Source organism: Zootoca vivipara, chromosome 14, assembly GCF_963506605.1.
Source record: "Zootoca vivipara chromosome 14, rZooViv1.1, whole genome shotgun sequence".
NCBI lineage: Eukaryota > Metazoa > Chordata > Lepidosauria > Squamata > Lacertidae > Zootoca > Zootoca vivipara.
The window spans coordinates 16,965,252-16,988,810 of NC_083289.1; the positions used below are offsets into that span (position 1 = coordinate 16,965,252).

Here is a 23,559-nt window from a genome sequence, read left to right on the forward strand (position 1 = left end):
AAGGGGTTCTCCTGCCCTACAGGGGCATGGGCCTGTTGCTTTGCCCGTACACCACTTCTTTCCATTTAAATTAACAGGGAGACTCCAAAGGCTCTGCACACAGGAACCACCAGAGCAAAGAGATTTCCCTTTTTTGTGCCTCAATACACGGGGCACCTCAGAATTTCTCCAGAATTTCAGTTGGCAGAGAGTTTTTGAGCAAGCTCATCACTGAGAATGTGGGGTGGATTTTATTTCCCTTTTTCCCCTCCTTTGCCTTGTGATTTAGTTTTCCCCTCTTCCATAACACTCATAACCATATAGAAATTCAATTAATTATGTCATACCTAACCCATCCATAATGATCACATTGTTTTGCATTGATTTCATTGCCACAAAAATGGTCACCAATCTTTTCTTTGAAAATCTGCGCTGATCCCTCCCACCCATAACTGCTTATATCTTATTTTATTCATAACATAATCCTCTTCCCCCTTTATATTAAACATTTGTTCAAGTTTCCGTGAAGGCTTACCACACATCTCTTAACCATAGCCTTTGTCATGGGATATTTGTTTTCCTGGGGCTGCAATTTGTTTCAAATATGTTTAATGTTGAATTTTAATTGTCATAACCATGCCTTGGATCTGATGCTAAAGGGCAGGTAATAAATTGAAATGATTATGACAACAACAATGGTGATGCCTTCACAAAATCGCGAGGGAGCATGAGATCGCAGTGGCCACAATGGCCGCCATGGAAAAAACAGGATGTCCTGGTTTTGCCAGGACAGTTGAGAGTTTTGACATTTCAACTGCAATGCCCCTAAGGCAGCTTACAACTACTAACTAAAATCAATTATCTACATAAGATAACCAAGACGGAGCATAGGAAAAGACAGAGCTGAGTTTACAACTAGCATAAATTTCATTTTAAGTTGCCTCAGGAAAAACAAAACAAAACCCCAAAAAGCAAAAGAAGCCATGCTAGCCCTTAAAGGGTAAAGGTAAAGGGACCCCTGACCATTAGGTCCAGTCGTGACCGACTCTGGGGTTGCGGCGCTCATCTCATGTTATTGGCCGAGGAAGCCGGCGTACAGCTTCCAGGTCATGTGGCCAGCATGACTAAGCCGCTTCTGGCAAACCACAGCAGTGCATGGAAATGCCGTTTACCTTCCCTCCGGAGCGGTACCTATTTATCTACTTGCACTTTGACGTGCTTTCGAACTGCTAGGTTGGAAGGAGCTGGGATTGAGCAACGAGAGCTCACCCCGTCGCAGGGATTCGAACAGCCGACCTTCTGATCGGCAAGCCCTAGGCTCTGTGGTTTAACCCACAGCGCCACCTGCGTCCCTTTAATGCTAGCCCTTAGGAACCAAAAATTAACCGACAGGCAAGAAATGCCTTAAGTACTAATCGAATTGTCATGCAAGTGAGCAAGCTTTCAAGTTCTCCAGAAACCTTCCTCAAACTCGATGTTAAACAAAGTTTTGTGGGTGCAGGAGAGAGCTGGCTTGATGCTGAACCCACAGAGTTTGCATTTAGTCAGTCTTAAGTCGGAGACTTAATAAATAGGTACCGCTATAGCGGGAAGGTAAACGGCGTTTCCGTGTGTTGCTCTGGTTCGCTAGAAGCGGCTTAGTCATGCTGGCCACATGACCTGGAAGCTGTACGCCAGCTCCCTCGGCCAATAACACGAGATGAGCTTGTCGGCGGTTCGAATTCCCATGACGGGGTGAGCTCCCATTGCTTGGTCCCTGCTCCTGACAACCTAGCAGTTCGAAAGCACCTCAAAGTGCAAATAGATAAATTGGTACCGCTCCAGCGGGAAGGTAAACGGTGTTTCCGTGTATTGCTCTGGTTTGCCAGAAGTGGCTTAGTCATGCTGGCCAAATGACCTGGAAGCTCCCTCGGCCAATAATGCGAGATGAGTGCCGCAACCCCAGAGTCGGTCACGACTCGACCTAATGGTCAGGGATCCCTTTACCTTTAAGTTGGAGACAGGGAGGAGGAGATAGCAGACCTTAAAGCCTAGCAGGCAGACATGGTGAAGGGGTTTCAGAAGAGGCGGTGCCACCACCAAACAGGTCTTTCTGTGGTAGCCACCCAACATATTTCCAAAGGTGGGCCGACTGTTAGGCAGATTTTCCAGGACATTTAAGCAATTTCCACCCGGACACTGCTTAGGAGGTCTGAATACTGGCTGTATGGCAACCCTGCTTTACATCTAGCCTGAAGACATACTTTGCTGATCCTGCATGCTCATTTGCAGTTCTTTAGCTAATCCTGATCAAGGTATATGATGCTACAGTTGCTGCCAAGCTTCCCTACCTCTCCCCAGCACCCCACCTCTGAATAGATCAACTTTTTTTTCCTACTGAGAAAAAAATAAATGCATGGACTCAATCCCTCCCCATCCCCCCGCCTCCTCAATCTAACATTGAATCTATCCTTTGTGGGTATTACACATGCAACAAACCTAATCTGGGAAGGGGGAGAAAATTGGCATGATGTTTCCGAGAGCACAGAGAGGGCGTTTGTGCTCTTTGCAGGAGAAACCTTGCATTTCCAGCCAGGACCCTGGAGGAGTGCAACCTGCCAAATCAAGTGTATATGAGGCATGAGAGGATCTCCTATTTTCAAGCATCATTTTGCAGCCAGCACAGCAGGAACCCGCCTGGCTGGGGACAAGTGATGGAGGGGGAAAGAAAGAAAAGGGCTCAACAGAAACCCAGAGGAATCCACTCTGCATAGAGCTCTGTTACGTAGGAACTCAGCCCACAGAGGATGAAGTAGATCGGGAGTGGGGAACCTCTGGCCTTCCAGATGTTGCTGAACTACAACTCTCATCAGCCCTAGCAAGCATGCCCAATAGCCAAGGGTGATGGGAGTTGTAGCTCAGCAACATCTGCAGGAGTAAAGGTGCTGGAAGGCGCAACCTTTATACTTAGGCAAGATTTTTTTTTTTTTAAGAGCCCTGCCGGGCCAGGCCAGTGGCCCAGTTAGTCCAGCATCCTGTTCTCCTAGTGGCGAATCAAATGCCTATGGGAATTCTGCAAGCATACTGAGATATATGCCTTTGCAGTGGCTTCAATACTTCGATGGCATTTCTCGTTCCATTAAGGGAGCCCATATTTGCATTCAAATTTGCTTTTCACGCCCACTGGTCGGTGGCGCCTGGGTGGAAATCGAGAACAGCACTTTTCAGAAGGTAGCAGCAGACTCTTTTATTACACTTTCAGAATCTTCACTCCACTCTTTGCTCAAAGGGAACAACCTTCAGAATATGACTTCAGGGAAGGCTCTCTAGATGTCCAGTAAATACACGACACGGCCATCTAATGAAAGACATTTATTGTTTGTGGTGTTGCAGGAGCATCCCCAGAGCCACTTGAGTCTTTCATTATTCAGCAAGGAATTTGTCATAAAGGTTAATAATAGGACTGCCACGCAATTAAATAAGTCTTGTCAAATCAATACAGTAATAAAAGAGTTTAAATTGGTCAATTAAATCTGCATAAACTAGCATATGGGGGGGTTGTTCTGAAGTGGGGGGACACACACACAAAGAGTTTCCAAATTCTTAATGTGCATGTGTCTGTTGAGGATCTGAGGGTCACATTAAACCAGAGTGGATTTGATTTAAATCGAATCGATTTAAATCACTAGGCAGTAAGACTTGATTTAAATCATTTTTCACAGACAGACTCCTTCTTGCTGGTATAATCTTAATATTTACAACCAGATGAAGGTTTCATTTTTGGAATAATAAGTTTTCATAGTACTGTAGTTTTTTTTTTTACAGTTGTATCAAAAATTACTGATTTGGTTATACTTTTAGAAATAGAGACAGATAATCGTGAAATTATTGTGAGGTTTAATAAGTTAACTGTTTATATTTGGACAACTTTTCTGTTGTTCTTTATTGGAAAGAGAAAAATAATCATTTCCTTAATAACAGTTTAAAGAATTTATTTAACTAAAACAATAACATTATAGCATATGTATCCATGTTTGTTAACTGATGTGGTTAAACAATTTTTAAAAAAAACACTTTAGACTGAGTTTTACCACACATGAAAAACTTAAAACAAATCCTTATTTCCTGATGAATAGCCTTCGGACTATAATGCAACTTCAATAGAAAACTATCTTTAGAAAGATTTCTAATGTTTCGGAGGTCAAACAGCCTTTCAGAATGGATTATATTCGAAAACTGAGATACCACTGCACTGGTTCCAATTGCTGAAACAGGGCGTTTTTGTCAAGACTGCCCATTCATTCCAGTAAAAATAACTGTATTACTAGGATAGGTATTTTGTCTAACTGTGATACAACGCATGTGAACACTGCATCTCAGGAGGCTGTCTTGAAACAAATCAGACCACTTGGCCATGTAAGCCTGTATTGCCTGCTCTGACTGGCAGGAGCAATCTAGGTTTCTCATGCTGAAGTTTCCCACTGTAACCTGCTACCTAAGCATTTTCACTGCAAATGCTCTGAGCTATGGCTCCCAAAATTTATTTTCTACCCCAATTTTCTGGAAATGATTCTGGCTGCATTCAAAAAGAGGCTTTCCCTTTCCAAAAGGCATAAAGAGAGCACTTTTACAGAGGCCTTAAAAGCATCCAAGTGTAAATAAGGTGCTACAAGCCAGCTAAATAATCATCTATAAATCAACAGAAAAGGCCCTCCACCCCTCCCCCATTTCTGTTTGCAGAATGGACAAAAAAAGGGGGGGGAACCAGCCTTTTCACATGCAAAACAAGAGCAAAGGACAAACAAAAAAACCACATGCTGTCAGATTTGGTAATTTCATTCTCCTAACTACCACTCCACAAAAAAGAATCAGATAATGACATGCCTAAAGTGAGCTTTGGCGAAAAGAGGCAGAGATTTGTGTGCAAAGAACGAATGAACACTAGTTCCAGTGAAAGAAAGATTTGACAGGGAAAAGGGAGGAATTCGGCAGAATTATATTGCACTGTAACTTGCTTTGGGATACCTCATGGGAAGATATTAATAAATAAATATAATTTGCATACCTTGGGTTGTATACATGTAAGTCCTACCCAGAGTATTTTATTTTATTTTTATTTATTGCATTTCTATCCCACCTTTTTCTTCCAGGGAGCTCAAGGTAGATACAAGGTTCTCACCCTCCTCATTTAATCCCCACAACGGCCCTGTGAAGAAGGTCAGGCTGGGAGCTAGGCCCAAGGGTACCCAGTGAGCGTCATGGCTAAGTGGGGATTTGTACCCTTGGTCTCCCAGGTTCCAGTCTGACACTCTAACCACCATACCACACTGGCTCAATGTACACCCATTGAAATAAATGAACCTAAATTGGCCACGTCCATTCACTTTAATGGGCATATTCTGAGTAGAACTAGCACTGAATACCACCCATTATAAAAACAAAACATTATTTGACACAAGTAAATAGCTTTAAACACATTTGGATGCTATTATTTTAGTTCCGTCTTGAATCCCACCTCAGCCTACCACATACCAGTCGACATTTTGAGGCGAGGGGCCCTAAGATTGCTTTTTCTTATTTTTGCAAGAGTAGCCTTCGTGGCTACTGAGTATTTGTGAGGTGACAAACTTTGCCTCAAGGGTCAAACCCTATCTGCTGACTTTGGTGTTTACTGTTACATGAGTTATGTATCCACCAAACAGAAAGGTAAAAGCATTTTCACAAGCTGAACCAAGTTATTCATAGTCAGCAGCGCTTTTAAGGTCAACCAACTCTCTCCGGGAATCGAGGCGCGCTCTCACATTAGCATCGCCAATACAGTGGTACCTCGGTTTAAGTACACAATTGGTTCCGGAAGTCTGTACTTAACCTGAAGCGTACTTAACCTGAAGCGAACTTTCCCATTGAAAGTAATGGAAAGTGGATTAATCCGTTCCAGACGGGTCCGTGGAGTAGTCAACCTGAAGTGTCATGTGGCCAGTATGACTAAACCGCTTCTGGCGCAACGGAACACCATGACGGAAACCAGAGCGCACGGAAAATGCTGTTTACCTTCCCGCCGCAGCAGTACCTATTCATCTATTCACACAAGCGTGCTTTCGAACTGCTAAGTTTGCAGGAGCTGGGATAGAGCAACAGGAGCTCACTCCGTCGTGGGGATTCGAACCGCTGACCTTCTGATCGGCAAGCCCAAGAGGCTGAGTGGTTTAGACCGCAGCGCCACCCGTCCCCCTGGACGTTGACAGACGACAACTCCCATCATCCTCAGCTAGCCAACTAGTCAAGGTGGACATTTCATTTATTTTACTGCATTTGTAGATTGCCTTTCCGATTTTAAAGTACTAAAACAAATGCATGATATAAAATGTAAAAATGGCCCTGGGGCACACTCTGTCTGTCTGTCTGTCTGTCTGTCTGTCTGTCTGTCTGTCTGAATCTATGCTGCCTTTTCCCACTTCCATTGTTCTCTATTTTCCTTCCAACAGGGCAGATGATGACAGTTAGCACTTGGGATGAGGTAGGGAAGAACCTGACTGGACCAGACCTCTGTGTTGTCACTGCCTGCCTCCCTTGCTCTCGTCCATGTGAAAAGGATCTAGGAGTCTTGGTAGACCACAAACTTGACATGAGTCAGCAGTGTGATGCAGCAGCTAAAAAAGCCAATGCAATTCTGGGCTGCATCAACAGGAGTATAGCATCTAGATCTAGGGAAGTAATAGTACCACTGTATTCTGCTCTGGTCAGACCTCACCTGGAGTACTGTGTCTAGTTCTGGGCACCACAGTTCAAGAAGGATACTGACAAGCTAGAACGTGTCCAGAGGAGGGTAACCAAAATGGTCAAAGGCCTGGAAATGATGCCTTATGAGGAACAGCTTAGGGAGCTAGGTATGTTTAGCCTGGGGAAGAGAAGGTTAAGGGGTGATATGATAACCATGTTCAAATATATAAAAGGATGTCATATGGAGGAGGGAGAAAGATTGTTTTCTGCTGCTCCAGAGAAGCGGACACGGAGCAATGGATTCAAGCTACAAGAAAGAAGATTCCACCTAAACATTAGGAAGAACTTCCTGACAGTAAGAGCTGTTCAGCAGTGGAATTTGCTACCAAGGAGTGTGGTGGAGTCTCCTTCTTTGGAGGTCTTTAAGCAGAGGCTTGACAGCCATATGTCAAGAATGCTTTGATGGTGTTTCCTGCTTGGCAGGGGGTTGGACTGGATGGCCCTTGTGGTCTCTTCCAACTCTATGATTCTATGATTCCTTCCCACTGGGCATGTGATGGCCATTGGCCCTGTGATGGAAAGAGAAAGCCAAGCATGAGCAGGCCTCAATGTTGCCTTTGTCTAACCTACTTTCCTTCCTTCCTTCCTGATATTGACCATTGGCCCTGTGGTGCTGTGGCGGTTCCTGTTGTTGTCCCTAGTCCATCTCTTCTTGCTCTTTTCTTCTAGAACCATCTGAAGGGCCGCAGGTTAGCCATGCCTGGTCTAACTGGAACTTACACTTGCCATTTGGAGACCCACCTGTTGCTTCCTTGGACAAATGGGAGCCAGGAGCCCCTGCTGATCTACTGCAAATCACCCAGAGATCTACCAGTAGATCCCAACCTGCCATCTGTCCTGCCCACCCTCGCTCTAAACAGACCAAAAAGGCAAGCAGGTTTTCTTTGCAGGGTTCTTTGCCCTACCGATTGTCGTGAGGAAAAGATTCCAGAACTTCATCCTTCTAACAGTGAGAAACCGCCTTTTCAAATCAAGCCTAAATGAAAGCAAACACCCCGAGGCTGCAGCTCACCAGGCACTAAGATGGAATGGAATAAGCTCCATTCAACCCAGCAAGATATTTTTTGAGCCAATATACCTACGACTGGGCTGGGAGGAAGCAGAGCAGTTAAACCAGAAGCAGCAGCAGCAACGAATAATAAAAATAAAAAGTCAAGCTAGAATATTTAATTAAAACCAATGACACAAAGAAGGTTGTTTAAATGGTGTGCCACTCTGGGCACCAAGGGGGGACACCATAAATGTTTCAAAGCGTCTGCTAGGAAACCATGTAATTAAACATTTCCTCCTCTCTGCTGGTTTTAGTGGAATAAGTGATGTAAGTGTTTGGTGCACTGACTATCAGGTGGATAATCTGCAGAACCCTGCAGCATGTTCTTAAGCAAAATTATAATTGTATTTTCCCCTAAACATGGACCACATGGGCTTCCCTCAAGAGAAACCTGGGAAATGTAGTTTTTAAGGGTGCTGAGAGTTGTTTGGAGATCCCTGTTCCCCGAGTCCCCGGGGAAGAGAGATTGATTGTTAAACCACTCAGGGAATTGCAGCTCTGTAAGAGGAATAGGGGTCTCCTAACAACTTCCAGCACCCTTAATGAACTACAGTTCCCAGTATTCTTTAGGGTCATGACAGCTGAAGTGATATCACAGTGCTTCAATTACATAATGTGGTTGTGGCCCATGGTATGTGTACACAAGAAGAAAAGACTGTTCTGCAGCTGGGGGGGGGAACGAATCTGCCTTTTCCAGATTCTCTCAGTTATTATTTTTTCCAATCCTGTGTTCAGTTCACTCCACTTCTGCATCAGTCTGCATCATTTATTTGAAAATGCACAAAAATCATATAAATCTTCTGCACTTCTCCTATTATACATGCTTTTTGTATGCATTTTGGTCTAATACAGTGGTACCTTGGTTTGCGACTGCAATCCGTTCCACGGAGGCGGTCGCTCGCCGAAGCGGGCACTCCATGAAAGCACGCTTCTGCGCATGCGTGAAGCGCCGATAGAGCGCTTCTGCGCATGCTGCGCAGATCGCTCCTGCGCATCCGATGCCGTGGAACCCAGATGTAAACACTTCCAGGTCCGCGGCGGTTGCTCGCCGAAACGGTCGCTCCACGAGGTAGTCGTAAACCGAGGTTTGACTGTATACACATTTTTTGCAAGCAATTTATCCATAATGCATTTATGTGCACTTTCTAATATACGCATTTCTGTATGCATATTTTTTTTTACTGCAGAACTAAATGGCAAAATTCAAGAAATTGTCCTGCACAGGGCTGCCCTTGAATGACATTCAGTATTGGCAACTACAAGCTTGGTTTAAGGAGCAATTTGGCACTTAGCTTATACAGTATATCTAAGTTTCTAACAGCATACAAACAAACATAAAGCTTTCAAACCACACACACAGAGGGAGCCAGTGTGGTGTAATGGATAAGAGTGTTGGAGAGCAGGATTCGAATCTGATGGAGGACCTGGCACCACCAGTGGTAAGTTTGGTTTAATTGATTTAATTGATTAAACTGTTTGGTTTAATTGATTCAACAAAATTGATGAACTCAATCCACTGATGCCAGATAGTAATTTACCCCTGCAGAGCCCCTCTGCTGCCTCCTTGCCTCTTAGTGCTCTCCTAGGTAATCCCACCGCCCGCCCCACCATCCAGCAGTAACACCCACTTTGGAAACTACAGTCGTACCTTGGTTTTCGAACAGCTTAGCTCTCGAACGTTTTGGCTCCCGAACGCCGCAAACCCAGAAGTGATTGTTCCGGTTTGCAAATTATTTTTGGAAGCCGAACGTCCGGCGGGGCTTCCAGTTGGCTACAGGAGCTTCCTGCAGCCAATCAGAAGCCACACTTCGGTTTCCAAAGCGGTTTCCAAAGATTCCGTTCGACTTCTGATGTACGACTGTACTGCCTTAGAGGAAAAGGCGAGATATAAATGTAACAAAATAAGCGAATAAATACATCTGAGGAGTGCAGATCTAGGCTGGGCGGCCATTCCTGATCTTGGGCCAACAGTTAATAAAAAACTTTGCACATATGTCATCTATTTCAAAAGGAGGGGATGAGAGAAGCCGGTGTTCAGGAACAACTTTCTCCTTCCCCTTGGGAGAAAGCTGGCTGGCCGTCTCTCCCCGCTGATCAGAACTGGGACTTCCTTAAGTGCTGTTTAAGCACTCCAGAGGTCCTGTAGTACAAGGCAAGCATTCATTTATATTTAAACAATGGTAACAGAGAAGAGAGACTGCTGAGCTGCAAGAAATTCTGGCAGGTAGCTACAGTAGCTGTAAAAGGATTTGGATAAGGAAAAAGCAGGGAGAATGCTGGAGAAAGGAAACAGCAAGGAGATTGTAGCAAAGGAGAAATGCAGAAAAAAAGGAAATGGGAACAGACAAAAGGAGAGGCAAGAAAAAGTAAGGCAGCATTGCAGAACTGGGCAAAAGTTGAAAGAATGGAGAAAAGTTTCTGTGTTTCCCAAGGATGTAATAAGAGACACGCACTTCTGGGTCTGACGTGTCTGTAATCCAAACCGTATGCAAACCAAGATGTATGCAAACCAAGTTATCATTGTATAGGGTGCCTACATTCTGTATGGACTGGTTGCACGGCAACATGTGCAAATGGCTTTAGATACCTATTAGGTCTATCAATTACCATATAGCATATACTCAACGCAAAAAAACAGTGACCATTTGTTGTTGACAAAGGACAGCTGGACCTATAAAGGGCCCCATTACCTTCAGTAGCTTAGGGCCTCATCAAACCTAAATTGGGCCCTGCCTTGGACTAATCACAGCTGAACTACCTCACAGGGCTGTTGAGAGGATGAAATGGGGTGAAAAGGAATCACATACACCACCTTCAGGTGGGATATAAAGGAAGTGATATTGTGTGGGTGTGATGGTACTCACTTGGTACAGAGTACCAACATCTCTTCTTTTGCTGCTCATGGCAGCCATAGTGTGCTGACACCCGCAGCACATTGATTAAGAGTACCGACACCTCATTTTAAAGCATAATAAACCCTGCCGTGCAAACCTACAGCTCAGCTGGCAGCACATGGGAGTCTTAACCTCAGGGTTGTGGGTTCGAGTCAAGAATTGCGTGAAAAGGGGGTTGGACTAGATGACCCTTGGGGTCCGTTCCAACGCTACAATTCTATGATTCTGTTATAAGATCAATGTTGGGTTCCTTGTTGGAAGAAATATGGGCTATAAATGTAAGATATGTACAGTAAATATATATATTATGGCAAAAATTTGCAACCTTAAAACAACTAATGTTCTAACTTAGTGGCATAATTTTGACTTGCAGTACAATTCTGCTACGGGTTTACTCAAATGTACGTCCCATCAGGTCCAATGGGCCTTACCCCATAAGGCCATTTTTGCAGGCTGTTCAAACATGGTTAAGGAATCACCATTCTTGACGTCTGCACCGCTCCTCAAAAACTGAGCCTAATTTAGGCCTCTGTAATAAAAATTATGCGCCCAGATTTAAGAATCGCTCTCAGCGGCTATAAAGCTTTAAAAATGGGCATGCATCAAGAAGGTTCTGGAGCCTGTGCTTCCTTTTTTTAAAAAAGGAAAGAGCTGTAAACCCCCCCCCCACTTCACTCTTCTACCCTGTAAATCAAAAATGTCAGTAGAAATTGCTGCCCTTTATCACAAGTTACGGTTTTGCTGACAGTTTTAAAATTAAAAGCTATATCACTGGATGACTTGGGAGTAACGCATGGCTGGTCTCAACACACACACACACACACACACACACACACACACACACACACACGGGCAGTTATGAAGTTCCTAGGCAGAAAATATTTTTGTTCACAGCCTCTTCACTTGCTCATGCTAAGTTGGCAAGATCTCAGCAAAAATATTATTTCGCAAACTGGCAAGTTTTTTTGCTCGCAACTGAGCCGCATCACAGCTCATATTTCACGTGATAGAGCACCCTGTTTGAGCCCCAGGGACAAAGTTCAGTGGATTTCGGGACGTTGTTGGATGGTTTGTGCTAAAAGCCAAGTCACAACACTACAACAACAGCAATACAATAAATCCATATTTGAGCTTCTTGTGGACAATCCCATGCAGAGATGGAAACGGTGTGATTCCTAGATGAGACATGGCAGGTCTCGCCCAACTGCACCTAACATTTTTTAACAAGGAAGATTCTCATCCTGCCTTTCCATATATAACTGCAAAAATGGCATCCAAAAACACAGCAGAATATTTTCCGACAACATTGTTTAAAAATTGATTAGGAACATAGGAAGCTGCCTTATTCCAAGTCAGACAACTGGATCCATCTAGCTCAGTATTGCCCACACTGGCCGGCAGCAGTACTTTGGGGTTTCCCGCAGTGGACATTCCCAGTCCCACCTGGAGGTAGCCAGGAATTGAATCTGGTACCTTATGCACTCAATGCAGGTGCCTACCACAGAGCTATAGTGTGCAAAACACAAAATCAGAAACCGCAAAGGAGGAGAAAAATAACGTGCTAATAAATTCTACAAAAGCCTAATAAATGAGGAATGACTTAACCTGCTTCTGGAAGGACCATGTTGTGTTCTAAAGGTGAGCATAACAAAGTTCTAAGGCCGGAACAGGAAAGGTTCTAGACTTCATGGAAGCTGACCTAGGCTCCATGTAATTACTTTAATTTAATTTATTAGTTTTATACACCACCCTTCATCATAAGATCCCAGGGTGGTAGACAGACTACAGGATAAAAACAAGTAAATAATTAAAAACAAAACAGCAAAACAGTAGCTTTTGGCTTGGCTGGTTAGTATATTTGGGTGTTTCTGGTGCTGTTAAATCGGCATTTTCTGTATTATTTAAGTTCTGTTTTAAACTATTAACTCGAGGCACCTTAAACCTTGGAAAATCAGCTAATAAATGCCTTTCATAATACTTCCTTGGTTATATTCAGCACAAAAGGCATCAATTTAAAGTATCCTATCATTGGGTGTGGGCAGTAATAGAAGCAAGCATGATTGAAGACTGATATATAAACACATCTTGAAATCAAACATGTAAGACACAGCAAGTTCTGATGAGTTGGGTCTTAAATTTGGGGGAGACGGTGTCATTCAGGATGGTGCCAAGCTGTTCCTCCCAGGCTACCCATGATCATAGGAAGTTTCCTATTACCAAGTCAGACCATTGGTCCATATAACTCAGTATTGTCTACTCTGACTGTCAGCAGCTTTCCAGGATTCCATATCAGGGTCTTCCCCCAACCCTATCTGGAGATGCTGAGGATTGAACCTGTCACCTTCTGCATCCAAAGCAGACACTCTTCCACTAAGCTATAGGCTTTCCCCGTTCATTCTCAACAGATCTGAACCAACTACTTGCAAAGTGCTTTTGGTATTAGGCCAAGGGCCATATGAAATTAGGCTGAAGGTCGCATGTGGTCCTTGGGGGGGGGCACCCTGGTCCCACCCTTATGCCCGAATAACAGTCCTATGTAGCCCAAAAATGTACCCAGAAGCCTAGCAGGTATATTATCTCACTTTTTATTGCTCTGAGTTGTAGCCAACTGAGTCTTACTTGGAGTAGACCATAGCTGCCAAGTTATCCCTTATTTTAAGGGATTTTCCCTTATGCTGAATAGACTTCCTCGCGAGAAAAGGGAAAACTTGGCAGCTATGGAGTAGACTGACTGAACACAACAGAGCTAAGTTACCTGCATCCGTTAGTTCCAATGGGTCTACTTTGAGTAGGACTAAGATCGACTACAACCCTATGTTTCTTGTTTCATAAAACCAAAGAAGATACAAAAGATTGTAGCCAATCTTAGTCCTACTCAGAGAAGACCTGCTGAAATGAATGGGCATGGCTAATTTACACGGTTAATTACAATGGCAAAACTAACAATGGATTATTCAACCCCAAGGCTGGAATCCTACACACACTTACTTGAGAGTAAGTTCTGTTGAACTCAGTGGGGCTTACTTCTGAGTAGACATGCATAGGCTTGCACCTTAGATTGCCATTTGCAACCCATCACATTTTGCTTAACTACCGAAACGTGACTCTCAATTTGAGAGGAATTATGGCCTGAACAAAATTCTATTGAACCACAGAACCCAGTGAAAATGCAAATAATTGCACAATTTCTAGTTTCTTGTGTAGGCTGCATTTAACGTGTCTTTCATTTCATGCCTCACCCTTAATTTTATGAGAGAGAAATCTCAGTCTTTACAAGAACACATATTTAGGCTTCCTTCCTACACACTTTAAAATTTTATTACCAACTTCAGCATAACTTGGAGATGAAGAAAAGTCTGTTGTACCCAAGACTTCAACTGTTCTGGATCCAAAAGGGGAAAGCAGAGATAGAAAACTCGGTAAAATTTTGTGATCCCTTCTGGATCACTAAACATGACAACAAGATCTTAGAGATCAAACTGCGGGATCACACACACAAAATATGCCGTACATGCAAGTTTCTCAACCACACAAGCTCAGCATCACAAAACACTGTTATTAAACAAACCTACATGAATTCCATTTTTAGAGATGCACTAAACATTTCATTAAATTAATTAATAAAGCAATGGATGCAATCATAGTTAAATCTATAATTATTCAGTTTTCCTATCCTTAGGAAGTCCCTAAAATTAGTATGTTATCAGCTTTCATGCCCTTTCACCCCTTAAAATCTGAACAAAGCAAAATTTGTGTTATTAAGTTGGAAAGTGTTGAAATATTTTAAGAATCATTCCAATAAAAATAGATTTCCAAGTAGGGTTTTGAATTTGTTTCAGTATAAAACATAAACCACAGAGCCTAGGGCTTTCTGATCAGAAGGTTGGCGCTTCGAATCCCTGCGACGGAGTGAGCTCCCATCACTCGGTCCCTGCTCCTGCCAACCTATCAGTTCAAAAGCACGTCAAAAGTACAGCGGGAAGGTAAGCGGTGTTACGGGGGGGGGGGTGCTCTGGTTTGCCAGAAGCGGCTTAGTCAGGCTGACCACATGACCTGGAAGCTGTACGCCGGCTCCCTCGGCCAATAAAGCGAGATGAGCGCCGCAACCCCAGAGTTGGTCATGACTGGGCCTAATGGTCAGGGGTCCCTTTACCTTTACCTTTAAGGCTGCAACCTAAGTAAAGTGACTCAGAGGGACTTACTCAGCGGGACATGCATAGGATTGCACTATAAATGCATTTTATTTTATTTTTCAATCACAGCCGTGTATTTCGCCCAACTACTTTGGCCACTGGGAAAGAAAAATGTTTATCATACAGCATGGGAAAATTAATGTTTTGTGCTTTTTCTTTTTTCTTTTTTAGTTCTGCTTTCTAAATACAGGTCAAATGAACATGCTAAATTGGTAAAGACAATGTGAAACTTTTCCAATTCAATCCGCCGCTCCCCTGAAAACCCACTGGACACAGTGGAACTTACTCCAGAGTAAACATGCATATAGTAGGTTTGTGTTGTATGCCAGATCACAGCATCTGATTCTGGAGTCATGCTCTCCAACTTTAGAATCTTTGATAACTGGTTAAAATTAAGCCAAGTATGCTCCTAAACTCAATTTGAGAACTCTCATTTAAAAACCCATAGAAAAGGGAAAAGATCAGCTGCTGGAACAACAGGTCTACTTGCAATTAAGAGTGGGGAAAACACAACCGTTCGCTGTTTCGCTTTTCTGCATCTACCCACTTGGCTTTTATGGAGGTAAAACAAATTTCACCTTTTAAATATTCTTTGTTTTTTTTTATTTAAAAAAACAAGACATGAAAACATAGGCCAGGAAATATCCATTTCATCATCTTTTCATCAAATATTGATTTTAATTAAAGATTTAAAGCTTTCCAATTAAAAATGGATCTCCAGGCCAGTGATCTGTTTTGGACTAATCGTCATGGCGCAGGATTCCTCACCGAGAGAACTGGCTCCACTTCAACCTTGGCAGATTTTTAAGGGTCATAAAACGGGCGAATGCCAAGATTCTTCCTTGATTAACAGCCTGATCCTAAGTGTGTTTACTCAGAAGTAAGTCCCAATGTGTTCAGTTAGTAACACAGCATTAGGATTGCAGTTCTGAAGACCAGACCAGTCTTCGCTTTTACACAGGGACTAAGTCCTTCCACGGAATTCAAGAGGATTTGACCCCAACAATGATAGCCCTAGACTTGTGTTAAATCGTTGAGGCTTTTGTTCTATTAGAGACCCTTTGATTAGGCTGCCTGTTCCTGAACTTCCAGAGGAAAGAATGCTGGGCTACATCAAGGTCAATGAACTCAGGGATGATGGGAGTCATATTCCAACAACATTTGGAGAGAATCAGTTAGCCACACCTAGGGATGTTGGGGAAAATCCATCAGAAATGGGAGAGAAAAACCACTATAATCTACACGATAGCCCATAGTCTGGAACCCAAATCATGCAAGCCAATGCAAACCACAGTGGTACCTCGGTTTAAGTACACAATTGGTTCCGGAAGTCTGTACTTAACCTGAAGCGTACTTAACCTGAAGCGAACTTTCCCATTGAAAGTAATGGAAAGTGGATTAATCCATTCCAGATGGGTCCGCGGAGTACTTAAACTGAAAGTACTCAAACCGAAGCATACTTAAGCCGAGGTATGACTGTACTGTTGTGGTTTTAGTTCATAAATAATTTTGTTGTCTTATGGATGGTTTTCATGTCTTCCTTCCAAGAAAACCATTGAATTACAAAATTAATTGAAGGTAGCAACAAGAGGAAATCTTGGACACATCAAGAACCAAGTGTGGGGAACCAATTTTGGGGGAAACGGTCTTAAAAATTGTCTCAATTTGTGGCTGATTTCGTAAAAAAATTGGAAAATCAATAAAAACAATGTGGCATGAAATAATAACAATTACATAATTTATTATGTTTTGGCCAATGTAATGGCAAGTTGAAGGATGACAGTTTCAGTAAAATCCGAACTGTAGTGCCTGCTGCTTCCTTGCTAATGCCTCTTGCTTGCCTGAATGGAGGATAAAAGGGGTGGGTTGGTGGGTGTAGAACAGGCACCCCCAAACTGCGGCCCTCCAGATGTTTTGGCCTACAACTCCCATGATCCCTAGCTAAGAGGACCAGTGGTCAGGGATTATGGGAATTGTAGTCCAAAACATCTGGAGGGCTGGAGTTTGGGGGGTGCCTGGTGTAGAATCCAGCCTACTGTACAAACAGTGTTAGAAACACAGACACATAACTTAGTCGCCAAATGGCTCCTTAAAGCAAGGTTACCGTCACCAAAACGGAATGTCTAGTTGCCAATTTGGGGCAAGACACCTCTAAAGTCCTATTTTTCAAATGATGAACCTTGAGCTAGGTTAAGAGCTTTGAGAACTTAAAAGAAGAAAATCACTTGATCCAGGGACAGTCCATATATATATATATATATATATATATATATATATATATATATTGGGCTATTCCAACCTCTTTTTCTTAATGATGACACAGACCATTCACAACATAAGAATATTCTTCAAAGATGGAGCACCGGGGGGGCCGGGGGTAGGCATGGCAACGGGCACAATTTTGAGAGGGGGTGCAAACAGGTGCCCCCACAACAAGCACCTTCATCAGAGCCTGGCTCCCACCAGGAGCTGCGCCTTGGCTGCGCTGCTTGTCTCTGGCAAAGCTCTGCCCATTGGGTCAGGCCTGACCTGAGGGAGGAGAGCAGGTGAGTGGGTGGCAACGCTAGTGCCCACCCTCCTTGGCCACAGCACACCCTGCACCCGGCGGCGGCAGAGAACAGCCCTCCTCGGCCACAGTGAGGCATGCCCAGCTACAGCAGCACCATCGCCGAGTCTGGTTTGACCCAGCAACAGAGAGTAGGAGAGTTGGTAGCTCGGGGGTGCGGGGGAAGCATTTTGGTTCCTAAAATTCATTCTGATTTTGCAGATAAAATATAGCGGATAGAATTTTACAGGATGGGGGATAAGTGCAGGGGAACAGTCCGCATCCAACGAACCCCAGGCACACACATCCAGATCAACGCCGGATTTACGTATAAGCTAAACAAGCTATAGCTTAGGGCCCCACTGTCTTGGGGGCCCCCCCAAAAAATAAAGGAAGGAAAACACAAGATGTACATTTCCAAAATATAAGATAAAAAACAAATAAAATAAAACCCACATACAGCAACAGTGTTTTGTGTTGTGTAGGCTCCTATGATGTAAGTAAGTAATGGGCCCCACCTGCTCGCCTGCTCCCTAAAATATCACTGGTTTGCTCATTTCTATGTATAGGGTTCCTACATTCTGCATGGACTGGTTGCATGGCAACATGTGCAAATGGCTTTAGATACCTATTAGGTCCAGAAATTACTATATACAGTGGTACCTCGCAAGACGAAATTAATTCGTTCCACAAGTCGTTTCGTGTTGCGATAATTCCGTCTTGCGAAGTGCGGTTTCCCATAGGAACGCATTGAAATTTATATTGAAAGGCACCGACTCACCCGCCATGGCCCCTCCGGAAGTTCTTAAGGCTCTGGGGAGGGGGAAGCAGGAGGAGGGCCAGGGAGAGGCTCCCTCCCTCCTTCCCCAGCAGCCAGACCCTCGCGCCCAAGCAGACAGACAGCCCGTTCGTGCGCAGGCGGACAGGCTTAAGGTGAGTGAGGGGGGATCCGGCTGCTGCAGAAGCCGGGTGATGGCGGGCGGCGGAAGTGCAAGGCAGCCAGGCTCCGGGTGATGGCGGCGACGGAAGTGCAAGGCAGCTGGGACTTTCGTCTTGTGAAGTTTTCTATGGCACGGTCAAAGAAAACTTCGTCTTCCGAGTCTGCCAAAAAATTGCAAACCGTTGTCGTCTTGCGATTTTTTTCATGCCGCAAGGCGTTCGTCTAGTAAGGTACCACTGTATAGCAAATATTCAACACAAAAAACAGCGACATATAAAGGGCCCCATTACCTTCCGTGGCTGAGGGCCTCATTAAACCTAAATCCGGCCCTGCTCCAGATGGTGGAGATGCCACCCTGCTGCCCAGGTATCTTCTCTTGGTTGCAAGTGGCCGATAGTCAGGTGCAAAATGCACCTGGCTAATTTTGAACACTGTGTACAAAGGTAAAAACATGTAATTCATTGCTCCACCCACATTTGCTTTTAGCCCCACTACCACTGGGTTGTGGCCTCTGAAAGGTTGCCTAGAAAACAGTGTGGCCCTTGGGCTGGAAAAGGGTTTACTACCCCTGGCTTGAAAGCCAGGCGGGGGGAATGTTAAGGAGAAGCTTGATAGGATACGGATGGGCAGCTTGTGTTAAGGATAGAGGGAGGCAAAGGCACTCCTAGGCTACAGCATGAGGGAACACAGGCTGTGCTGAAGCAGTTGCACTGCTGGTGACATTTTCCACGCTGCTGGACCAGGTCAATGGCCCATCTAGTTCAGCATCCTGTTCTCACAGTGGCCAACCAGATGACTGTGGGAAACCAGGGAGCAGGACATGAGCAGAACAGCTCTCTTCCCACTAGTGGTCCCCAGTAAAAAAGGTAAAGGTAAAGGACCCCTGGATGGTTAAGTCCATTCAAAGGCAGCTATGGGGTTGTGGCGCTCATCTTGCTTTCAGGCCGAGGGAGCGGGCGTTTGTCCACAGACAGTTTCCCAGGTCATGTGGCCAGCATGACTAAACCGCTTCTGGTGCAACAGAACACTGTGACAGAACCCAGAGCGCACGGAAACGCTGTTTACCTTCCCACCGTATTTATCTACTTGCACTGGTGTGCTTTCAAACTGCTAGGTTGGCAGGAGCTGGGACACAGCAACGGGACCTCACTCTGTCGCGGGGATTTGAACCGCCAACCTTCTGATCGGCAAGCCCAAGAGCCTCAGTGGTTTAGACCACAGCGTCACCCACGTCCCTGGTACCCAATAATTAGCATTGCCCCTGTTCTGGAGGTAACACACAGCCATCATGCCTAGTAGTCAACCAACAGGCTTCTCCTCCATGCCTTTGTCCAGTCCTCTATTAAAACCAAAGTGCCACCATCCTAGGCTTTGGAAAACATGTGACACACTTGCCATAAAAGCTGGCCCATACTGCAGTAACAGTTTTCAAACACACAAACACTTCACAAGTACTCTCTCCCTGCCCCAAAATCATTAATATCAGAATCCAGAAACATAAAGTTATGGCAGAATTGATTTAGGTTCCATATCCATCAAACCTCCTGAATTCTAAAAATGCACAAAACTATTGATGAAGTTAGTGCAGAAATTGCCTCCCATCAAAGGAGGACAGGAAGGTCTGGGGGCCTTTCTTGGTCAACGGTTTCAGAACATAATCACAAAAGGCCAACAATTCTTCCAGGGCTCATACAAATGTAAAGGCTGGTGCCTACATTTCTCAATAGATGCAGGAGGCTGGCTCCTACAGATTTTGTTCTAGACTCAGTGTGAGTCCAGTGGATCAGTTTTGCCCAAAACAATGGAGGAAGAAGTGGATTGCAAAGTTGCCAACTTTTTAAGCGTCCCCCGTTCTTCTGCCTTCTACAGAAGCCTGATCTGCAGAGATTAGCAGCGGACAACTTTCATCCTTTCCTAGCACTAAAAAGCTCCACCTGCTACCACTTCCTGCACTTCAAGCACATACAAGAAAGGAACAGGATTGGGATTTGTTTTTAACTTATCAGTTGGCACCCATAAGGGGATGGGCCTATTATATCAGATGGCAGAACACATGCTTTCCATGCCGAATATCCCAGGTTCCATCTCCCTCACCTTCAGGTTTCCAGAAGGAGATCAGATTGTGTGAAAGATGACACCCAAAGGGCCAATCAGAACAGACAAAAGAACTGGATATGTCAAGGGAGGATTCTGGCAGGGCTGCCTGCTGCCTGGGTCTCCGCAAGAGCATTATAAATGTTCCCCCTATGGATGCATCCGTGGGAACATCAGCATGCCTACTCAGAAGCAAGCCCCACTGAGCCCAGCGGGGCTTTCTCCCGAGGAAGCCTGCGGGCGACTGAAACCTTAGTAACAGCAACGGGCGACAGTAACCAAAGGTGCAGGTGGTGAGGGCCGATGACACGGCGGCGCTTTCCCCCCAGGGGCCATCCCTCGGGGTGGGGGTGGGGGGACACCCCTGCGGGGTTGCTGGTGTGCGTGTGTATGTGTGAGATCGCACCGGTACCTCCGAACCAAGACGTTTCTGTCAGCAGCAGCAGGAGCAGCAGCAGCGCCCACAGCTACTCACCGGGTGGATTAACAGCCGCCGGCGTTGCCATCTTGTCTCTGGAAGAACTAAGATAAATTGCGAGCTGGGGGGCAGCTGGAGGGGGCTGGCTATAAGGTGGACCGAGGAGGAGGAGGAGGAGGAGGGCTGATGCTCTGCTGCGCAGCCCAAGGAAGATGGGGAGGGACGGGTCGGAGCAGCCTCCCCGCCCGCAGTCACACAAAGGCAGGCGTCCGCGCAAGGGGATCCGCGCGCGCGGCGAGGCTGGGAAATGCAGCTGGGGGCGCTCGGGCTGCTTGCGCGCGGCTGGCCAAGATGTCTGATCTGATGAGAATCCCTTTTTTCCCCTCTCCCCCCTTTTTTTGCAATCGCTTCTGCACATGCTCAGCCCGCGCACACCCCTCCCCTCGCTGCCCACCTCAGTCCGAAGTGAGCATGTGCCAAGGAGCTGCACATGTGCGCTGGCCAAGTGAAGCTGCTGCCCTCACTTTGCGCCCTCAGCCTCGCTCGCTTGGGTACCTCTCCCTCTCCATCAAGGGCGCACGCTGCCGCTGCGTGTCATATGCCGCTAATACGCAATAAAAACAACAACCTCAAACGCTGTAACATTTAATACATTTAGTGTTATTACTTACTGCTAAAGTCCTGCTGAGGTTTTTTTTTTTACCCCCTAGTAAAAAAAAAGCATCAAATGCGAAAACATAATTGTGTGCGAGCGCTTTACCTTTGAAGCACATTCTTCCCCGCAAAGAATTCTGGGCACTGTAGTTTACCCCTTATGGAGTTGCAATTGCCATCAACCCTCAACAAAATACGAGGCACAGAATTCCTTGAGGGAATGAATGGGCTTTAAATATAATACGCAAACAAGTAAATTTATATTTAATTATAGTACTTAACTTTGTGAGTTTGAGATGCAGGGTTAGACTATATGCCTGAGTCCCCTTTCTAATCCCTGGATCCAACAAGAATTCAATTGCTGGAATAGCCAGGGCAGCTTCTTGGTGAGGTCATGGCCCCCCAAGTATGGTTCATTAAGTGGCTCTGTGCTAGAAGGGAAATAGATGCAAAAGTTGGTGTGTGAACTAGAAGTATGAAGCTGAAAGCGGGCTGGGCAACTGGAGCGACAGAGCCATGCCTGATCTCAGCTGGGATCCAAGGCTGTGGCTATGGGAGAAACAAGACTCTATTGGGGTGTTAATCCTGTGAGCCCCTCCATCATAGGCTCACATTGTATATATGGGCAAATATCCTGCATTTCTGGATCTATTTATTCTGAGTGCACTATGTTTATGGTTTGATGAACAACACAAAGAACTTCATTGACTGGTAGGAAAGAAATGTAAATAATAAAATGGGCGCCATTCATTATCGTAGGACAGGGGTTCCCAAACTGTAGCCCGTGAACCACAGTAGTCAGTGTGCTCCATTCAGGTGGTCTGTGACGTGTTTGCATTAAATGAGAGTAGCAGTGTGGTGTAGTGGTTAGAGTGTTGGACTAGGACCAGGTGGGAGACCAGGGTTCAAATCCCCCCTCTGCCATGAAGCTCTCACTGGGTGACCTTAGGCCAGTCACTGCCTCTCAGCCTAACCTACTTTACAGGGTTGTTCTGAGTTATAAAATGCAGAGGAGGAGAAATTTCTAGGCCACCGTGAGCTTCTTGGAGGAAAAGTGGAATATAAAGGCATTTTTTTAAAAAAAAATCATATTGATTTTAAATTGTATTTTATGGCTTCTTGTGTTTTTATTGTACGTATTAAAATCCAAATTGTAAGACAAGGTAACAAAGAAAAGAAGCAATAAAAATATAATTAAAAACCACGCAGCATCTAGCATGGCACATTACAAGTGCTACAACAGGCAGAAAATTCTTTAAATAATTCTCAAAGATCATCAATCATTTTCAAGTTGTCCAGCAGGGCAGACAGATGTGGAGTTTGGGAACTGCTGTTTTTTAGGCTTTGCCAGAAACCCTCCTCCCAAAGAGGTAGCTTATCCCACCCTCTCCCTTGCAGGAGCACCAGTATTTAACTGAAGGAAGGGCACTATTCAGAGACCTTATGTAACTGAAAAATACAAACAAGGCTGCAATCCTAAACTTGCTTGCTTGAAAATTTATCCCATTATCAAAATCAATGCTTACTGTTTAACTACATATTGATCCGTTAAATTTATTGCCCTGTTGAGAGTATTTACTTTGAAGTTAAATTCTAACAAACAGAGAAAAGTGTGAAATGTGCTATTATTTATGCTTTAAAAAGGTAAAGGACCCCTGATAGTTAAATCCAGTTGCAAACGACTCTGGGGTTGTAACAAATGTGCCGACATTTGTTCGCAGACAGTTTTTCCCGGTCATGTGGCCAGTATGACTAACCCGCTTCTGGCGAAACCAGAGCAGCGCACGGAAACACCGTTCACCTTCCTGCTGGAGTGGTACCTACAGTATTTATCTACTTGCACTTTTACATGCTTTCGAAATGCTAGGTTGGCAGGAGCTGGGACCGAGCAACAAGAGCTCACTCCATCGTGGGAATTCGAACCGCTGACCTTCCGATCGGCAAGCCCTAGGCTCAGTGGTTTAGACCACAGCACTACAATTCCTGGAGTGATTTAACAATCAATCCCTCTTCCCAGGGAACTCTGGGAATT

General features: G+C 44.7%; 1 protein-coding gene across 1 annotated transcript in view; it reads right to left on the reverse strand.

Moving 5' to 3' along the window:
• ARNT2 (aryl hydrocarbon receptor nuclear translocator 2) overlaps window positions 1-21,256 on the reverse strand; it is a 143,915-nt gene extending 122,659 nt beyond the window's left edge. Inside the window, exon 1 of the mRNA XM_035131344.2 lies at window positions 20,931-21,256. Within this exon, the coding sequence (XP_034987235.1) occupies window positions 20,931-20,961 (31 nt within the window). The 5' untranslated portion in view covers window positions 20,962-21,256. The remainder of the gene's footprint in view (window positions 1-20,930) is intronic.
• Between the last annotated feature and the right edge of the window lie 2,303 nt (window positions 21,257-23,559).